Below are 21,411 nucleotides of genomic sequence, written 5' to 3'. Positions count from 1 at the left end.
GAACATTTCTAATTTCGCAAACATTTCCGCCAGTTCATTTTTTAAAAGTAATTGTGACGTGAGTCCTTGCTGTTCCATATTTCCTTGTTCTCCGGCAGTTTCCCTATTTAACCTTTCTTTCTCCTGGTTCTCTTCCAGTATTCCAAATGAAAATGTGGATTGATCTCCGCCAGATTTTTTTGGTCCTTCATAGTGATTCTCGCGTGTTTGCGACTCAGGGCTTTTTTCTTGTGAAAGCAAGTACTTTCTTATAGTGCTAGTATTTGCACTTGATTGTGGGGTTTTGGATCCCCCCCCCTTTAGTCGATCTGCTCTTCATTTATTCTAGAACTTTACAGTTCGTTTTCCTCTTTGTCTAAATATCAGGAAAACTGCACCCAAGAAAGCCCTCTTTTACTATCGCTATTAGCCCCAGACAGTCTCTTTATTTTTTGAAATGATCAATACTAGATAATATGCGGTACATGATGAATGGCCCCTCCAGTCCCCAAGACCACCAGATCCCTAGTTGTGTTCTTCTCTTCCCACACAGCAATCTCTCTATATACTAGTATATTGTAGAAAATGACAGTTCTTTGTAAGGTTTTTACCCGTGAATTGCGGCAACTCACCCTTCACTTGCGTGCTGCGTGTGTGCTGCTGTTCCAGCCATTCTTGGTTTGTAGTGTTTGCTGCACTTCACCTGCTGGGGGGTCCCCCTCAAGCCAGGGGTCTTGGGGTAACTGGTGATGTCTCCTGAGGTGAGGTTTGGTAAAAAAAATATTGTGGCATGTTGCAAGGGAACTATGGAGTTCTCTCTATATGATAGCCACCGACTTCGATTCCTTCTTCCCCCCTACTTCCAGGTTCTAAGGCCCCCGTTGCACAGGCAGTCTCCAGTCACTTTCGGCTCCCTCTGTCTTCCAGGGGTCCTCGCCTCTTCTCCGGCCTCCGGTCCTCAATCCCCGTCAGTTCTCTGCTGACCTCGCGGGACCCAGGGGACAAGCCAAGGACATCACTCGGACAACTTCGCCGCTCAGGCACCTCTGCTGCACCAGCTCCTGGTGAAGCACCAGTCAGCGGACCCTCGACCCACCGACAGCTCGACACCAGGGCCCAGGTAGGCGCCAATCAGCTTAGAGCATGGACACAGATTGGCGTCCAGAGCTCCTCAGCTGTGCCGCTCACTGAGCCATGATTCAGCCCCCCCCCCCCCCCCCCCGTTTACAATCACTTTAACCTCCTCTCTCTACACAGAGCTGGAGTCAGTTACTGGCAGTATTAGCATCAAGGAGTGTCAGTGTTTTAGGTTAAAAAAAGAGGGCTTTATATTTGGTGTTTAGGTAGGAAAAAAAACACAAAACAAATTGCATACTATTGTTTCTTGGCCCTACTATAAGTACAAGAACAAAAAACACACATATGTGATATCACCAAGATTGTCAGGGGTTTAGGCCAGTTTTCATTTCATAATAAAACAAAATCTGGAGATATCTATTAGCATTTACCACTAAATGAAAGCTCAAACTGTCCTGAAAAGAAAACAAGAATCTAACAAGAAAAATATGAATATTGGGTGAAAGTTGTGTGAATCCTGTGTGAAAACATTTATAAACAGACCCTTCTAACTAGATGTCTAGGTGTTTAATCACTAAATTGCCAGGTTGTTGCAAGTGATGCTGTATACGTTGCACTACTTGAAATGTCTTTGTGAACAGGACAGATGCATTTGGAGCCTCACCAATCCTATTTAGAATGAACATCCACCCACCCCCTTTTTTTTTAAATTGTTAATCTTTTTCTTGAATCCTTACACAGGGTCGAACAATACCAAAAAGAAATACACATCACATGACCGTGTCCCTGCCCCCACAGTGGTCAGAAAGAATCATAGTACAGTGCCAAATTCAATCTGCAGAAACAGAAAGAAACTCTGCCAATCCATCAAAAAAAAGTCAGTACTCATCAATCATGGTGCAGGTCACCAAACGTTTGACTGGTTAGAAGAACCACAATTTTCTGGTTTAATGCAAACATGTAAGATAATACACCTACAAAACAAGTAGAGAAGAAAAAAAACAAAAAAAGGGGGGATGGCAAAGAAGGGGGGTTAGGAAGAGGGGGGAAAGATGGGCTGGGGGGGCTGGTTGGGGAGCAACAAAAAAAGAGATAGGAAGAGGGGGAAGGATAGGCTTGGGTAAGTAGAGAACGATAAAAAACAGTCTTCCCCTTTCTTTTTTGGACAAATATGGCCAATTTGAAACAGAACCTGAGTATGTAGGGAGCAGATCCTAAATGCTTGTGAATGATATTTTAAAATCTTGGGAGGTATGTCCTTACCAGCTGAAAAATGCCTCTTATCAAATAACACATAGCAGAGTCTGTAAAACCTTGATAATAAAATATTTGGAAGTACACATATTTCAAGGACACTTGTTCTAAGCAAAGCACACATCTCTTCCAATTATAAGTACCATTAATGAAGCTTCACTAACTTCCTCTCCTTCTGAAAAGCTGGAAACTGCAGGCAGGCATTTTATGTTGGTAAAATGTGGAATACTCTGTCAATGTAGCTGGGTTTTTTTTTTTAGGTTTAACTGGATGAACTTCTGGCTTTTTAAAAGCATGTTAGTAATTTTTTACATGATATTTTTAACAAAATGTACTTGAAACTTTTTATGGTTCTATGTTTTTGCCTTTACAGTACAAAAATAACTTTTAATAAGAACTAAGAAATATATAGAACAAATTGTGTTCATTAATAGTGAACACGGATCTAAACATAGGTTTTTCAAGCTATGGTTGTTATTCATAGCCCCTTTCAAATGAAAACATTATATAAAAATAATAAATTATCATTTAATTTGCTATTGACAGTACAAAAGGTGCTTTGAGCATACCAGCTGTTTGCTTGTGACGTGCAGGTCTATTGATATCCTTTATTTTGAATTTGTCACTTCTGAAAACCTTTACTGACAAATGTGTGATTATTCAAACAGGCGTATGACAAAGGCTTTTGGAAACCAGAAGATGGAAAGCTGCTTGGTGAGCAATGAATAAGAAGGGACAAATAACCATTGTACAAGATAACATCTGTGTGAAAAACATTTATTGCAATCATTTATTGTGCTAGTTTAATCTTGAAGGGTTCACACATTAAAGTGGACCTTTCAATAACTTTGCAAGGCTGCATGAGTACATCCCAGACATGTCACAATATACAGCAACTAGAATAATTTAAAAAAAAACAATGGAAGAAAAACATGCCTGTTACCATTAAAAAGCAGTCTTTTTGCTCTAGTCCAGTAATTCTGCCTAGGTTGAGTTCAGTTTCAAAGGGTACCTGTCTCCTGAATGCGGCCATCTTGTAGTTTAATTTGTCTACACAGATTTCATAGGCACTCAGCCCTTCGGATAATTTGAATATATGTATATTAGCATATATTGTTTTGCATATATTCATGTTTTCATATATTCATATTTTGCATATATATGAGTCAGTCATGTAATTATGGGGCGAGGGAGTGCTGCAAATAATTTTAGGTTTTAAAACTGCCTGTGTCCATTGAAACATACAGTGCTCAGCATAAACCCCAACAGATTTGTCAGAAAACCTTTACTTTCCTTTCAGAATGAACTTTTTCTACGGGACAATATAATACAAAATACTCCCACAAATGCGGGCCGTTGATTGCAAACAAGAGTTGTTAATTTGCACACACAAAAAAGTATTTTTCCTAACAAGTTCATTCAAGATCATGTTGCAAAAATAAATACACCCAATGAAAGTCTTAGGAACAAAGCTACATTTTAGACAACGAAACCCAAGAATTCAACTACAGGTGAGTCAATTCATCAAACAGGTGTCCAGCAGACAGTTGATTATAAAAGGTTGTTACTTAACAAAGAAAACCCATGTTGTCAGCAATGGCACCACAAGGAAGAGAAATGTCACAAGGCCTGAGAAAGAAAAGAATTTATTTACACAAGAAAGGTGAAGGCTACAAGATCATCAAAGCTTTCCTTATCAGTCAGAATACTGTAGCAAAAGTGATAAAAAAATTTAACAAAGATGGAACTTCAACCATCTCAGAGATGTCCAGGCTGTCCATGGAAGTGAACATTTTCGACAGGAGCATCATCTGATGCTGGTTGAAGAAAATCGCCATGCAAGTTCACTGCAGTTAGCTAAAGAAGTAGCAAGCCAAACTGGGGTGATTGTGTCCCGTGACACAATATGGCACACACTGCGCAGGAATGGCATGCGGAGGAAGCCTCTCCTACAGCCCATGCACAAAAAATCCCGCCTAGAATTTGCCAGGGCCCATGCTGAAAAAGAAGAAGACTACTGGGACTCTGTACCCTGGAGTGATGCGACCAAGATAAATGTTTTTGGAACCGATGCCTTCAAAACTGTATGATGTCGCAAAGCTGAGGAGTACAAAGAAAAATGAATGGTGCCTACAGTGAAACATGGTGGTGGCAGTGTTCTTCTGTGGGGCTGTATGAGTGCTGCTGGTGTCGGAGAGCTGCATTTCATTGATGGGATCATGAATTCACAGATGTTCTGCTCTACATTGAAAGAGAAGATACTACCATCACTCTGTGCCCTTTGTCATCGTGCACTTTTCCAACATGACAATGATCCAAAACACATATCTAGGGCCACTGTTGAATCACTGAAGAAGAACAGGGTGAAAGTGATTCAGTGGCCAAGTATGTTTTCTGATCTGAACCCAATCAAACACCTATGGGGAATTCTCAAGAGACAAGCTAAGCATCACCCAGCTCTAAAAGAGGTTGTTCTTGAAGAATGGAAAAAGATAGATGTTGCAATATGTCGCCAACTTGTTCATTCCAAGACTTGGTGCTGTCCTTACAACTCATGGAGGTCATACAAAATACTAGAGAGTCGTTTTTATTGTGGGGTGTGTTAATTTTTGCATCAACTAATTTAAAACGGAAGATTTTGTAATCTAGGTTATATTATTAACCTTACTTTCATGTAATGAGCTAAACAAATGTTCTTTAAAACTCAGTTTTGTCAACATTTGGAAATTGGTCTTGTGTTCATTGTGCTACTGATTAAAATATTACTTTTCAAAAGGGGTGTACTCATTTATGCTGAGCACTGTAGGTAACAAATACACTTTAAAATATAGAAACCAGCCACTTTACATCTTCTTCCTGACAGAATGCTTGAGACTTACACTAGCATCAGTAATGTCTCATATCCTTTCTTTGCTGAGCACCTGCCTGGGGCTGTAATGTAAAATACAGAACTCATACTAATACAACTGTTTCATTCTTCTCTCCATAATTCAACCTGAGCAAATAACAAATTGCTAACAGATGTTGATTTTTTTTCTTTTTTTAGAATGACATGATTCATGACACATACAGACTATATAACAAATTAAAATCATGAGCTATATGTTGATTCTAGAAAATATCTTTACAGGGCATAAGTTTCTATAACTAAAGCAGAACTCCGGGCAAAAATGTCTTTACATGTCCTTGTTACTGATTTCCTACCTTCACTGAATATGTCAGCCATCTTCTGGTTCACTGTAGTAGTTGCTCTGAATTAGCCTATTCCTTTTCAAATCAAACCATTACTTCTCTTTGGTTTTCTGTTTGTAAGACTAGTGACTGTTATGTCATCTATTCCCCCAGCCACTGGTCTTGGCACATCCCTTCTGTAATCCTTTCTCCAGGAAGCAGTGATGTCATTTAGCTTCACTTGCAGTGGTGGGTGGACCAGGGCTCTCAGACACACCCAACATGTGCAGGCCTAGTGTATCCACCCACATTCACTACAATTCCCTGTGGTTGATGGGAATTGTAGTTTCTTTTTACTGCAGAGAGAGAGGAGAGAATATGATGTAATCCCTGCTGTTACAACTCCTTGGCAGAGCAGATGCTGTTATCTTTTAAATTACAGAGATGAGGCCATGAAAATTCTTATTTCCTAAATGGTAAGGATTTAAATTATATTAAAAGAGAAGTAGGGCTTTTTTTCTCCCATTTATACTTACCTAGGTGGATGCAGCATTGGTCCAATGCTGTACCTGTCTCCCATCGACTCTAAGGGTGAGAACTCAGCGATCACATGACTGCTGATCGCTGAGTTCTCTCCACTCTGAGCCCCCCTAGTGTCCATTGGAAGCGCTGAGAGCCTGAGCCAGGTGCTTCTTCAGACTCTGGGGTGGATCCCCAGCCTGGACCAGCTGAGTGACATCAGCCGACAGTGGACTTCAGCCCGCTGTCAGCTGAAAATAGGTCACAGGAGTGCAGAACAGAGCTTTTGGCTGTACTTCTTTAACTGTTTAGTGTTTTGTGTAGGAAGGTGTACTAATTGGTGATTTCTTTTGCCTATCCTGCAGTTCTTCTTTAACTGCTCTGCAAATCATGACAGGTCTACCTACAGTATAATACTGAAATAATGATGTTCTTTTTACAAGCTCTCCTTGCTGCATTTTTTGACTATATTAGTAAAACCTAATGTAAGAAAATTAGAGCAATTATGCAATTAGAGCATCTCAGTTATATGCACAAATACTCTTTAAATGTACAGACCACTAAAAAAGAGAAAGGAGAGAAAGTTTCATTATTCCTAGTTACAGTGAATGTGATCAAATAAATCAGTACATACAAGGACCCCCCTGATGACTAAAAATGTGTTCTTGTTTGCCTTCTCTATGCCTTCATACTTTAATGAGTCCCCAAAATGGGAAGTGGTGACATAGGAGGGCCCCATTTCAATAGGTTCAGGCAGGATTATTAGGAGTATCCACAAAACAAAAGAACCATAGTTTAGAAGAAAGGGGGGAAGGGGGAGCAGGGAAAGCTAGGGACGGAAATAGAGCAAAGTTGTCTCCTTACCCCATAATTGTTGTCTTACCCTTCGAGTTAAGCAATAGAATAGGGTGTAATGGGTTAGCAGGTCAAAATGTTTCTGCTACTACAGAAGACGACTTCCATAATTTTAATGAGAAGAGTGTTATTGAGGAGAGTTTTAGTGAGCAGAGTGACTGTTTTCAGCACTTCATTGACAGGTGCATGAGATGGAGAAGGACAGCCGCTGGGTCATTTCCCAACCATATAACATTGAGTTGGGAGAAAACCTCTTTCATTTCATTTAAAAAACCCTGCAACACAGGGCAAGACCAAATATGTGTAACAAAGATCCCTTGTGTTCTTGATACCTCCAGCATAGGGGTGAGCACTCTGGAAACATATTATAGAGTAGTAAAGGAACTCTGTACCAGCGTAATAAAATCTTAAGACCTGTTTTTTGGGATCTTGCTGTCAATGGATGTACTGTGTGTGAGGCTCAAGATCTACTGTATTTGCTGTTTTGAAAAGTAAACCCCCAAGTTTACAGTTCTTTTTGAATTTAGTGACACACAAGTGACGAGAGGTGGACAGAAGAAAGAAACAAAAATTAGGAAAAAGTTATCTGTAGAATCTGTACATTTTTGGGACTTGCTGCTCTCCCTTCTAACCCTACTGTCATAGGCACAGGCCCATGAGTTCTGTGTATTATTAGCAGTCCTTTCTGGTATGTCTTTCAGGAAGAGTTAGTTTATAATCAAGAAAACTGTTCTCCTCTGTTCTCCAGGCATTCTGATGAAAACAGTTTAATTGTACTCATCTCAAACATATAAATGCTAAAATCAGATTTTGATGAATGCATGTAATTAGAATACAATAAATGCACTTCCCTAAGGCAAGCACTGGATTCGACCAAAGAATAATTACAATTTCAAAAGGTAAATAAAAACAATTTGTTAACTTCCAATGAAAGCACACACTACAGATTCACAAAAGGTTGCGCCTTCCACAGTGGGGTCAAAAAAGCACAATTTTCACATTTGGGTGGGTAAAGTATTATTGGCTTCAATTTTAACCTATGCTATAAAACAATGCTGGCTACTTGATATGTTGACACCTGTAAAGCACTGACATCTCACCTGTCAAAATCCCTGTGTGTTTGACTGCATGCCTACATTTACGTATGCTTACACATTGAACTAAGGTAGACAGCACTCTGATAAGTCTGTAGAACTGCTGCTAACCAACGCTGACCACTTCTTTTGAGAATGCTTTTTCCCTGACTCTCATGATGACAAAGACTTGAGTGTTTTATGACTCACTGACCTGAAACAAGAAAACAAGTATTGCATATAGAGAAGGTTCTGCCTTCATGCTGTCTTTACCAACCTGCATGCCTGAACATAGTTATTATCTTGAAGTACTGATGCCAGAGACAGAAAATAACTAGTGTTTTTAGAAGCAGGTCAGCAGTGGCACCCCCCTATATTTCTTTCAGTGTGATTAGTTAGATTAGTATGATTTAAAAAATGAAAAGTATACCCAGCAAAAGAAAAGTGTTTATACTTGCTTGTTCCAGTGGAAAGCAGCTAGCAGAATCTTCAGCATTTAACACATTTCAGGGTGTGTCCAATGCCTGTTTCCCCTGCCATAAGCTGTGGTCCATTACATTACCACAGGAAATAGCACAATATTCTGTTAGCGGATCTACAAGAGAGTGAAGATTCCAGGGAACTGGCAGCTGGATAGGTACATGGATTTCTTGCGTGGTTTTTGCCTTCAGGGCCTGCGTTGATCAGCTTTTATTCATGTCAGATGAACTTTGCATTCCCACAAAAGTCTGTGGTTATGCAAAACCTTCTTTAACCACTTGTCTACTGGGCAATTTTACCCCCTTCTTGCCCAGGCCAATTTTCAGCTTTCAGTGCTGTTGCACTTTGAATGACAATTGCGCAGTCATGCAACATTGTACCCATATAAAATTTTTATAATTTTTTTCAGAGATAGAGCTTTCATTTGGCGGTATTTAATCGCCACTAGGGTTTTTACTTTTTTGCACTATAAACAAAAAAAGAGCAAAAAATTAAAAAAAAAAGTTTTCTTTGTTTTTATTATAAAATTTTGCAGTCAGGTATTTTATTCCTTCACTGATGTATGTTGATGAGGCTGCACTGATAGGCAGCACTGATGGGCACTAATGAGGTGGCATGGTGGTAAGCAAGAAAAAAATATATCTTTAAAGCAGAACTCCATGAAAATTTTTTTTGGACTGTTCCTGCCATCCTCACGTCCAGAGCCAGTCTATGGGAGTGATGGCATCAGGAACAGTCTAGTCACAAGACCGTTCTCGTGATGGGGAGCAGGAACGGCAGGGACAGGTCTTGCGCTCAGTGGATTGGTGCATTAGGTAAGTGTATCTCCACTCTCCTCACACCTAGACAAAAACGGGCAGTTAACCTATGCAATACGGACACAGCCCCACTGCACGAGAACATTTTTTTTCCTGGAATTCTTCTTTAAAGGTGTAATGTGCAGGACAAGATGGATCCCTTTTACCCCTGCTGATCACTGTGTTGCCAATGTACTGACATCAGGCTCTCTTTATAAAATCAAGCGTCAACATGATAGTTAAAGTATACAACCAAAAAACAGCACTTACAGCATATTCCTGTCCTTCATACTGGCAAGCACCTTCTTTTCTTGAAGCACACTCTGGACAGCACTTATTATGTTCTATTCGAAAGACTTCTCCCTAAATAACAACAAAAACTTATTTTCAGCTAGCTTTACAATGTATGCTCTGAAATAAAAGCATAACAAACAATCTTTGGGAAATAACTTTTTCATCTAAAGTGATCTTGAAAATAATAGAAGCTAGGCTGGTGTGCTGAATGCAGTTGCAAAAGTGCAAAGCATATAATATAATAAAATATAATGTAATACACAGTGCATTGTGCAGTATACCTTGAAACATTTGTAAATCATTCTGAGCCAGGGGAATTAAAAATGCATTATCTCTTATGTTTTGTATATTTTCACGTTCTTACTACACAGAAATAATATATAACACATTTGGATTTCATTTACTGCAGATAAAACAAATTTGAGTTTGATGCAGGTTGTAAAATCTAAAATTGCTCTGTGTAAAATTCACACCTTAAAATTTCCCAGATGGCTCAGTCTTACAGGTAGAAAACTTTTTGTAACTGCTTAATTCTGTTTTTTTTCTGTATTACTGATTATTTAACCAGTAATACAACTTTCACAAAATGGCCTTCCCCATGCCTAAAGTAGCTGCAAAAGGATTCCCATATGTTGAGGTGTGCTAAATGTGTTGTTTTGTAAATGTTTTTCTAGGTATAAATTAATACACAAATGTTAAAGTATAACTAAAGGCAAAACCTTTTTTTTTTTTTTGGACAAAGTGGCGATGAAACACCTATTCAGTTTTTATTGCTGTCTGTTCCCCCAGTAAGGAAATTCTCCCTCTCTATTTGTCCTGTTTACCATTATAATCGAAAGTCAGAGTAAAAGAAAATCCAAACTTTGCGTTGCCCCCAGAAAAGTAGCAGAAGGGAAATTTTTCAATTTGGATACTAGTTCTATTGACTTGGGGGTCCCAAAGAAATTTCTTTAATTTGCAAAGATTTCCTCACTTCCTGTTTTTGTTATGGAACAGGATGTGAACGTAAATCTCCCCAATGGGACATAGATGGTGAAAAATAAACTAACAGGGGTTATACACCTCCTTTACTCTATACAAAATGAAGAGAAAAGTTTTGCCTATACTTCTACTTTAACATGGTTGTAAAGGCTCAAGGTTTTTACCTTCATCCATTCTTTGGACTAGACAGACAAAAATATAAGTTCTTTGGCAGGCAAAACAGCTCAGGTATTAAGCTATTCACCCAGAGTTTATCTTTATGCTGCCCTGTGCTGACATAAGCAGGAGAGTCCTACCTCAGCTCCCATACGGAGCACAGAGATTCAGAACTCTCGCAGTCTGACATGCCCCCTGCAAAGTTACCTGATCCAAACTGTTGATTCAGGTAGGGATACATGGAAAAATGCTCACATAGGGGTGTGATGGTCAGGTTTCCAAACTCTGAGGCATATATATATATATACAGTCATGGCCGAAATTGTTGGCACCCTTGATATTTCTCCAGGAAATCATGTATTTCTCACGAAACGTATTGCATTAACACATGTTTTGCTATACACATGTTTATTCCCTTTGTGTGTATTGGGACAAAACAAAAAAAGGGAGGAAAGAAAGCAAATTCGACATAATGTCACACAAACCTCCAAAAATGGGCTGGACAAAAGTATTGGCACCCTTTCACAACTGCGGATAAATAAGAATGTTACAAGCATGTGATGCTCCTGTAAACTCACCTGGGGCAAGTAACAGGTGTGGGCAATATAGAAATCACACCTGAAAGCAGATAAAAAGGAGAGACGTTCACTTAACCTTTGCATTGTGTGTCTGTCTGTGCCACACTAAGCATGGACAACAGAAAGAGGAGACGAGAACTGTCTGAGGACCTGAGAACCAAAATTGTGGCAAAATATCAACAATCTCAAGGTTACAAGTCCATCTCCAGAGAACTAGATTTGCCTTTGTCCACAGTGCGCAACATTATCAAGAAGTTTGCAACCCATGGCACTGTAGCTAATCTCCCTGGTCGTGGACGGATGAGGAAAATTGATGAAAGATTGCAACGCAGAATAGTCCGGATGGTGGATAAGCAGCCCCAAACATGTTCCAAAGACATTCAAGCTGTCCTGCAGGCTCAGGGAGCATCAGTGTCAGCGCGAACTATCCGTCGACATTTAAATGAAATGAAACGCTATGGCAGGAGACCCAGGAGGACCCCACTGCTGACACAGAGACATAAAAAAGCAAGACTACAGTTTGCCAAAATGTACTTGAGTAAGCCAAAAGCCTTCTGGGAAAACGTCTTGTGGACAGATGAGACCAAGATAGAGCTTTTCGGTAAAGCACATCATTCTACTGTTTACCGAAAACGGAATGAGGCCTACAAAGAACAAAACACAGTACCTACGGTAAAATATGGTGGAGGTTCAATGATGTTTTGGGGTTGTTTTGCTGCCTCTGGCACTGGGTGCCTTGACTGTGTGCAAGGCATCATGAAATCTGAGGATTACCAAAGGATTTTGGGTCGCACTGTAGGGCCCAGTGTCAGAAAGCTGGGTTTGCGTCCAAGATCCTGGGTCTTCCAGCAGGACAATGACCCCAAACATACGTCAAAAAGCACTCAGAAATGGATGGCAAAGAAGCGCTGGAGAGTTCTGAAGTGGCCAGCAATGAGCCCAGATCTAAATCCCATTGAACACCTGTGGAGAGATCTTAAAATTGCTGTTGGGAAAAGGTGTCCTTCCAATAAGAGAGACCTGGAGCTGTTTGCAAAGGAAGAGTGGTCCAAAATTCCGGGTGAGAGGTGTCAGAAGCTTATTGATGGTTATAGGAAGCGACTGATTTCAGTTATGTTTTCCAAAGGGTGTGCAACCAAATATTAAGTTAAGGGTGCCAATACTTTTGTCCAGCCCATTTTTGGGGTTTTGTGTGACATTATGTCATATTTGCTTTTCTGCCTCTGTTTTATATTTGTTCCAATACATACAAAGGGAATAAACATGTGTATAGCAAAACATGTGTTAATGCAATACCTTTTTTGTGTGAAATACTTGATTTTCAGGAAAAATATCAAGGGTGCCAACAATTTCGGCCATGACTGTATATACAGATATATATATATATAGGATTTATATAGCACCAACAGTTTTCTCAGTGCTTTACATTCTAAAGGGAGACAGTACGCTTACAATACAATGATACAAGAGGGTTAACTGGGCCCTGCACATAAGAGCTTAAAATCTAATAGGGTGGGGCAAGTGGTACAAAAGGTAATAAACTGTGGGGATGAACTGATGGAAGAGTTAAAAGTTCAGTTGTTAGTTGGAGGCATGATAGGCTTCCCTGAAAAGATCGCCTAAAGGTGGCCAGAGTAGAACATACTCGGACAGACTAAGGTAGAAAGTTCCAGGATACAAGCGAGCTAGAGAGCAGGAGGTTACATTACATAAAGTTACATTATGATGAATATTCCTACCTCAATGAGGGGTGTGAACAAGTGAGACTATTTTTCTCTTTTACTTCTAAAGTCATTGAACAAATGGATGTGAACACATGCATAATGCTATTTTCTATGAAAATTACTACTATTTTTTTCAAGAAAAAAGACTCCAAAAATAGAATGGGAAATTCCCAAACGTTCACAATACCTTTATGAAGTCACATTGTGGATCCCTGCAAAACGTCTTTTCACATATTGCTATGTTGTCATGGCAAATACAATCTTGACAAGATTCTGGTTTCCATTCAGTGCCATTCTGCAATGAAAAAAATATAAAAATATATTTACTGTCTGTACACAAGAAATCTAGAACAAGCTGTGCTTAAACATTGGCCTTTTATCATCAGTTTAAAAATACTAAACATTTCATGTATCAGTGTTTACTTCCTCAAAGAGTATGGGGTTGATTTATTAAAACTGGAGCACTCTCGAGCAATACACACCAAACTGAGCATATGAAGAGTGACTCCAAACCTCTGTTCTACCACGAGATATTTAGGGGACAATGCAAGAAGGGGAGGATCAGAGAAGACAGGATCAAACATACCTTTTACACAATGTGGAGACATAACCCCTTAGGTTCCACAGTGAGTATAACAAGCATGATTTACTGCATATACAGACTGATTTTACTGTTGTGGATTTAGCAACACTTTAACTCCGTGGTGTCGAGCGTACGCAAATTAGTGGCCGCACTGGACTGGGCTTTTTTCGGTGGGGCCACTAATTTGCGGACCTGTCTTTGTGCTGGGAGCGCACCACACGAAGTTTGGAGGTCTTTAGCTATTGACCCTGCAGAGAGTTGGCGACTTCTGTGCACTGTGCGCTTCAGCATTCTGCAATCAGCAATGACCCCGTTCTGTCATTTTATTTGGTCTACCACTTCGTGGTTGAGTTGCTGCTGTTCCTAGTTGCTTCCACTTTGTTGTAATACCAGCAACAGTTGACCGTGGAATATGTAGTAGAAAGGAAATTTCACGGACGGACTTATTGCACAGGTGGCAACCTATCACGGTACCACGCTTGAATTCACTGAGCTCCTGAGAGCAACCCATTCTTTCACAAATGTTTGTAGAAGCAGTCTGCATGCCTAGGTGCTTGATTTTATACATTTGTGGCCATGAAGGTGACTGGAACACCTGAATTCAATAATTTGGAGGGGTGTTCCAATACGTTTGGCAATATAGTGTGTGTGTATATATATATCTGTCACGGATCCACGATCGCCACCACCAACATGCAACAATCGCATGACCGCGACTAACAGTAATACGTCACGCCCAAGGCGTCAGACCCCAGACCTTCTCACCAAACTCGTGACCGAAGGACTGGCCGATCTAAAACCGCGGTGTGACGCACGTAACAAGGCCACACTCAGCTGCACCCAGCACAGCGACTGCCCAGCTAATGGACTACAATCGGTGCCTGCAGCCTAAATGCGCTTGTTACTGAGTCGGGTTAATTACGCAACTAACCCTCTACTGCCACCACCACTTTTGTCCGAGACTGGGAAACTCCCGTTATCAAATATACACTATAATGATTGAAATATTGATCTATATAGCACGGCCCGCGGACCTGTTATACAGAGATATACCAAATAGTAGCATCTCCTCAAAGGCAGGGATTCGTGAATTGCAAGTAAGTGCTTGGAAACAGTTTAGCACTTTCAGAAAGAAAGATTTATTACTAAAAGGGTCAAAACAGGTGCGATAAAATATTTACAAAGAGATGTCACAAAAATATATATATATGTATATAAAGACACAGCAAAGAGATAATTAGGAAGAAGATTACAGGGTTAAGTTACTTGCCCATATGCCTGGGTTTGCAGATCCAAGTTGTAGAGCAGGGTGATTTCTTGATCTCCTTTTGTTACGATGTTGCTGGGAGATCTCTGTGTGTGTCAAGCTCTAGCTCACTTGTCTCTTCTTAAACGTCCCTCTCAAAGGGAGGGGCTCTGACTACACGTTTTGGGAGTGGTCAGTGGGAAACTCTGTATTAACTACAGCTTCATAATACATGACATGAAACATACGGTTGACCTGAGGAATGTGCAATTTCTCTGGTCAGTTTGATAATGTGTGGGCTTACGCCATTTTGGGTCAATGCTTCCCAGCCCTCTAAAAATTGCTGCCTTATCAGAACGTAGGTGAGAAAGGTGACAGTTTTCCCAGACGGCTGGCGGCAAACTCAAGATGTCTTAACCTGGTTGACCTACACCAGTGGTGGGCAACCTTTTTTTTCAACTGAGCCAAATCTCGCCAAAACCACAATTGAAATTTATTTTGAGAGCCACATTTTTAAAACTGAAAATACATAGGATGGTACACTGTTTTTAGTTTCAATAAGTTTGTATAGTAATTCATCCCCCATAGTAATTCATCCCCCATAGTAATTCATCCCCCATATAGTAATTCATCCCCCATAGTAATTCATCCCCCACAGTAATTCATCCCCCATAGTAATTCATCCCCCATATAGTAATTCATCCCCCATAATAATTCATCCCCCATAGTAATTCATCCCCCATATAGTAATTCATCCCCCATATAGTAATTCATCCCCCATAGTAATTCATCCCCCATATAGTAATTCATCCCCCATAGTAATTCATCCCCCCTATAGTAATTCATCCCCCATATAGTAATTCATCCCCCATATAGTAATTCATCCCCCATAGTAATTCATCCCCCATAGTAATTCATCCCCCCTATAGTAATTCATCCCCCCTATAGTAATTCATCCCCCATATTAATTCATCCCTCATATAGTAGTAGTAAGTAAGTAAGTAGCAAGTAGTAAGCCAAGTCCCCCCTGTGTCAATTCACTTACCTTTGCTCCGCGCGTTCTTCTCGCCGTCAGAGTCCTGACTTTTGGGGCGGCCGCCCGAGAGGAGGGAGGGGAGCGGGCGCCCGGCACATAGAAGAGCCGCATTAAAGTGTGTAAAGAGCCGCATGTGGCTCGCGAGCCGCGGCTTGCCGACCACTGACCTACACCATCTGTCAGGAGATAACGTTTGCCTCTCAGGACTGGAAAGGGGGGATGTGAGGAATGATCGAGGAATACCTCAAATAACAGAAAAGAACAAGAAAAAGAAGAACTCCGCTTCCAGCTCTGATGAGCTAGTTTGTTACAATATCGTACACACGATGAGAATATCGGATGAATGATCAACAGTTTTTTGCATGCTATTCTCAAATTGAAAATGAAGAGGTTACTAAAGTTACAAAAATTTTTGCACAACTTCAGAAGTGATGTAGTGTGTTTTATTGTATTGTAATGTATTCTTTCCTTTCTTAGCATGCATGGTCTTGCTCAATTTTTTTTAGATGAATACTGTACTTATTAACCACTTGCCCTCCAGAAGATTTACCCTCCCCCCTCCTGGCCAGGCCATTTTTTGCGTTATGGCGCTGCGTTACCTTAACTGACAATTGTGCGGTCATGCAACGCTGCACCCAAATTAAATTTACGCCCTTTTTCCTACAAATATAGCTTTCTTTTGGTGGTATTTGATCACCTGTGCGTTTTTTATTTTTTGCGCTATAAAAAAAAGACTGACAATCTTGAGAAAAAAAAAAATATTTTTGACTTTTTGCTATTAAATATGTCCAGTAAAAAAATTTTAAAAATCAAATTTCTTCATAAATGTAGACCAAAATGTACATGTCTTTGCTAAAAAAAAAAATCCCAATATGTGTAAATTAATTAGTTTAAGTGAAAGTTATAGCGTTTACAAATGGCTTTATATATACCTGGATTTTTTAATTTTTTTTATTTTTACTAGTAATGGAGGTGATCAGCGACTTATAGCGGGACTGCGGAGACATTCTGACACTGGGGGGAACTGACTTTGTGTCACTGATATCCCCAGTGACACCAATACAGCGATCCGTGCTAATAAAAAGCACTGACACTATACTAACGGCACTGGGCAGGAAGAGGTTAACATGTGGGGCGATCAAAGGGTTACCTGTGTGCTGTTTTACTGTAAGCTGTGTGTGTGAGCTTCACTGGAAGCGCACTGCTTTGCATGGCTCTGCTATGCAAAGCCATGCATAGCAGTGTGCAGGAGCTGACAGGGGAGAGAACTGTATTTTGGAGTTTCTGGAGTTTACTTACAGTTCTCTCCCTCCGTCGGTAATGCTCATCGATCACCGGGTGCCGGCGAGTAATCACCAGCCGGGACCTGATGATTGACAGCCAAGGCCTCATTCCTGACAAGGAGCTGCCGGTTAGATCCCATGTGCCTTGTCTCCGTGGTCCGCTTCTTCCTCATTCTGCCCATCCTATGGAAGCATTGACTCCTTGACCACCGTCAGCACATCCATTGTAAAGTCAGTCCTAACTTTTCCTTCTAATTTTAGCCATTCGTCACCATCCTATTCTATATTGTGTGAGCGCTGAATATTATTGTTCATTGTATTGATGATCATTGTATGTACCACAATGCATGACAATTTACCTGTGTAACACAATTAAAAAAGGGACCACTAGGCACATGCATACTTCTAAATAATGCCTATATGTTATGCTGTCTTCATAAATTTAACAAAAACTGCTAAAACAATTAAGCGTATTCCATAAAACAACTGCAGATTTGCTTTACTAAAGGCAAGTAGGCTGTTTACTTTGCAAGGTAATTTTAGCAAAGCTTAAAGCGATTCTAAAGGGTAACTTTTTTTTTTTTTGTAAAATAAACATATCTATACTTACCTACTGTGTGCAGTGGTTTTGCACAGAGCAGCCTGGATCCTCCTCTCCTCGGGTCCCCAGCAGGCTCTCCTGGCTCCTCCTGTCTGTAGGGGTCCCCCACAGCAAGCAGCTTGCAATGAGGGTACCTGCTGCTCCGTGTGTCCATTCATACACTGAGCTGTAGCTTGGCCCCGCCCCTTCTATTTCCTTATTGGTTGACTGGCTGTGATTGACAGCAGTGGGAGGCAATGGCTCCCGCTTGCTGTCTCAGCCAACGAGGAGGCAGAGACCCGGGACAACCGAGGCTTTTATTCACACCGCTGGATTGCGATGAGGCTCAGGTAAGTATTGAGGGGGCTGGTGGAGCTGCTGCACACAGAAGTTTTTTTACCTTCAATCATAGAATGCATGAAGGTAAAAAAACCTTCAGCTTTTACAACCACTTTAAGTCGGTCATAGACAGATCAAAATTTGCCCGATCATTACAGCTATAGGCACCAGCAGTAATCATTGTATTCTCATGGTGGGGAAGGCTCTCCCCCAGAACACAATAGTGCTGCGGGATGAATTCCCCCATCAACACTGACTGTGTTGATGGCAGAATAGACCAATTTTCTTTCCTTCAGCACGTGGTTGAAGGAAAGAGAACTGCTATCGTATGGTCTGCCTTTGTGAACATGGTAAACATTTATTTAGCAGAGAATACCCAATCACCTGCAGGGAGAAAATAAAAATATATATATATTTTTTTTGCTTGCATTTGACTGGATGATGGGAGTCAGCAAAGCTTTGCCTCATTCACTAAGCTAGAGGGAAAATTATCTGACGAAGTGAACATTCTATTTGCTTTTGGTAAATAAATCCTTTGGGTTTGACCTAATAAAGTACTTATCTCAATGATGCTGTATTCAACTAAATAGTCAAATTGTGCAAAGAAAATATCCATTTCTGAACATATCCTGCATATATTTCAAAAGATGATGAGCACCTTTGACATAACATAAAAAGCTGAACTTTAATTCTTTGAATAAATGCTTTAGAAACCAGTGAGGTAATATCGCACTCCAGCCAGAATATGTGTATGCTGGTATATGTTGTATTTATGAGTGTTGCTGCTTTGCACTTTGTGATGCTTCTTTTACTTCTGTGTATCCATAGATGAACTGTCCTTGTTTCCAATCACAACCAGTTTCTCTACACTGATCTGGTTGTGATTGGTACATGAAGGTAACTGGAAGAGCAGGGTATTCAGATTAAAGACATCTAAATCTACTATAGATTTTATTTTAGCTGAACTTGGAAAAGACCTGGTAAAGGCTAAAATGCATTAATTACATTACATCAGGGATGCTAATCATCTTTTTGAAAGACATTGGATAACTGAAAGCAAACAAATCATGCACCACAAAGGCAGCCTTGGATCGGGTTAATCATAGATGAGTTGGTCGGAGTGGAGCAAGAGGGCTAAATAAAATAATATATGTTGACCTAGGGATCCTAAGTAGACACAATTCTCTTTTCAGACCTCACTTGAAGTGGCATCAGTAGTCAGTGACAGCTACAGAACATTATATAGATATTTGCTCCCTGTCCAGACCTGCAATCACAACAGGCAGGGTGAAGTCTTCCGGAATCAACGTCTTTTGTGGCTCTGAGATGTTATCAGACCAAAGGAAACCAAAGGAAGTCAATGATGGGAGAAAAAAATGTGTTGTGTGCATTTGTTACAGGAAGTTGTATGATAAGGATTATTTGTTATTATGCCTTGGTATTTAGTATTTCATCCATATAATTTTTACTAATCACTGTGGCACACTTTGTGTGGTGCACTTTCTTTAGCCCACAAAAATATCCTTACCATGAAAGGGCCAGTTAGTTTTAGTTCTGTTTGCCTCCCAGGCCACATGTTCTCAGTCCTCCCATGATGGGTTTACTTAGCTAAACAAAAAATATACTTCCTGCCTAAATCAACTTGTGTGTCTCTGGCCACCCCCTACACTCCAGTATGTTGACTAATCACATAGCATGCACAGAACATGGGATAACTCTACTGGTCTAGAAAACTGCTTTTTTTTCTGGTTTAGAACTGCTTAGCTGTACAGCTCAGGAAACAAAAGGCCTGCTTTTTAATACCTGCACATGAGCAAAGCATCAAGACCCCGTACACTTTTATCAACCAAGAAAAAAGAAAAGGAAAAACCCACTCTATTACATAATAAAGGGTGGGTTTTTCCTTTTTTTTTTTTCTTGGTTGATAAAAGTGCACAGGGTCTTGATACTTTGCTCATGTGCAGGTATTAAAAAGCAGGCCTTTTGTATCCTTTTGTTTAGGGACCTTCCAGTACAGTAACTCACTAGCCACTACCTGCTGCCCCTGCGGAGATCCTGTGCAAATATGAACCTTTCCCAAAGGTCGACTCATGAACACTACTAAGCATCCACCTCCCTCCATATTCCAGCAGTCTAATAATTAGCTGCTCAAACAATTAGCATCACATTGTAAGAGGACAAAAAGGGGTCTTGTCTTCCCCTATACCAGGAAGCAAGTACTTTGTTTTCTAAAATAAGCAGCAACAGGGAACCAGGTGGCCGCACTGGCTGTCTATGAAATTAACTTGTGCATAAATGGAATTTTTCTGGAAGTTGCTAGCTATGACCACCTGTTCTCCAGCCAGCTCAAGTAGCAAGCACATCATTGTGGTAGGACACATTATTGTCATGCTTTTGTCTATACCTTGAAGTATTCAAATGTTAAAACTGGTGACAACAGGGAACAGGGTGATGGTCAGCAATGCTATTAGTAGGTTAAGACCCTGTGGAGAAATAGGTTTGATTTTTTTTTGGGTTAGAGACAGGTTTACCTTAAGTTTTTAATGTACACATTTTCACTGAGTTACAGTAAAGAATAAAGACCACAACACAACATTTTTATTCACATCCAGGGGTGGACTGACCATTTGGAAACTCGGGCACTGCCCGGGGGCCCGGGGTCAGTAGGGGGCCCCATGAGATGCCCCTGGTACCTTTTTCATAGGCTTTTTTGAGTTTGGGCAAGGACACAGGGGCCCCATGATCCCCTAATGCCCAGGGGCCCCATGATTTGTCAGTCCGCCCCTGTTCACAACAACCCATCCAATTCTCTCTTTCAAGGTTCCAGGAGAGGCTAGTTGGTTTGCTTAGAAAATGAAACTAAAAATAGGACTGGTTCCTGTGAGCTTCGGAGACATTTCTGCCCTAAGCCTAGTGTTAATGGAGCTATTATTTCCATCCTCGAGTATTTTAAATAATGGCTAAGGCATTTATGAAGAAAGTACAGCAGAGCTGTAAAATTGATTTGTTATGTGTTTTAATAACTATACATTACAATTTGACGTTTACTGTGGCTGCACTAATATTATTACATTTTTCAGAACTGCTTGGTAAGCAGAATTCAATTTCCATAACAATGAACAAACATTGTAATAAATGTACATATATATATATATATATATATATATATATATATATATATAGTGCCTCCTAAACCTCTAAACAAATAAAAAATCTGATTTTAAGAAGAAAACTTAGATAAAAAGCCAACCCTGAAAGGACTGGGAATTATCTGTATCTGTGGCATAATGAAATGCTACATTAATACCAACCAAAGCTTCTTGGCTGTAAAAATATCAGATCCCTGTCCTGTACTGTACTCCTGTCTTAGTGCTCCCTGGAATCCGTGCTTTAAGTCTGTGATAAT

At 40.3% G+C, this 21,411-nt stretch overlaps 1 protein-coding gene across 1 annotated transcript in view; it reads right to left on the bottom strand.

Moving 5' to 3' along the window:
• FRAS1 (Fraser extracellular matrix complex subunit 1) overlaps positions 1–21,411 on the bottom strand; it is a 680,896-nt gene that overhangs the window by 482,025 nt on the left and 177,460 nt on the right. The window contains exons 3-4 of the mRNA XM_089676214.1: positions 13,126–13,233; positions 9,476–9,568 (exon numbers count right to left, since the gene is read on the bottom strand). Coding sequence (XP_089532340.1) covers positions 9,476–9,568; positions 13,126–13,233 — 201 coding nt within the window. The remainder of the gene's footprint in view (positions 1–9,475; positions 9,569–13,125; positions 13,234–21,411) is intronic.

This window comes from Staurois parvus, unplaced genomic scaffold (genome assembly GCF_062004578.1).
Source record: "Staurois parvus isolate SC_StPar_1 unplaced genomic scaffold, SC_StPar_1.0 ptg000013l, whole genome shotgun sequence".
NCBI lineage: Eukaryota > Metazoa > Chordata > Amphibia > Anura > Ranidae > Staurois > Staurois parvus.
Note: the sequence above shows the minus strand (reverse complement) of the source record. Positions and strands in the feature narration are given on the sequence as shown.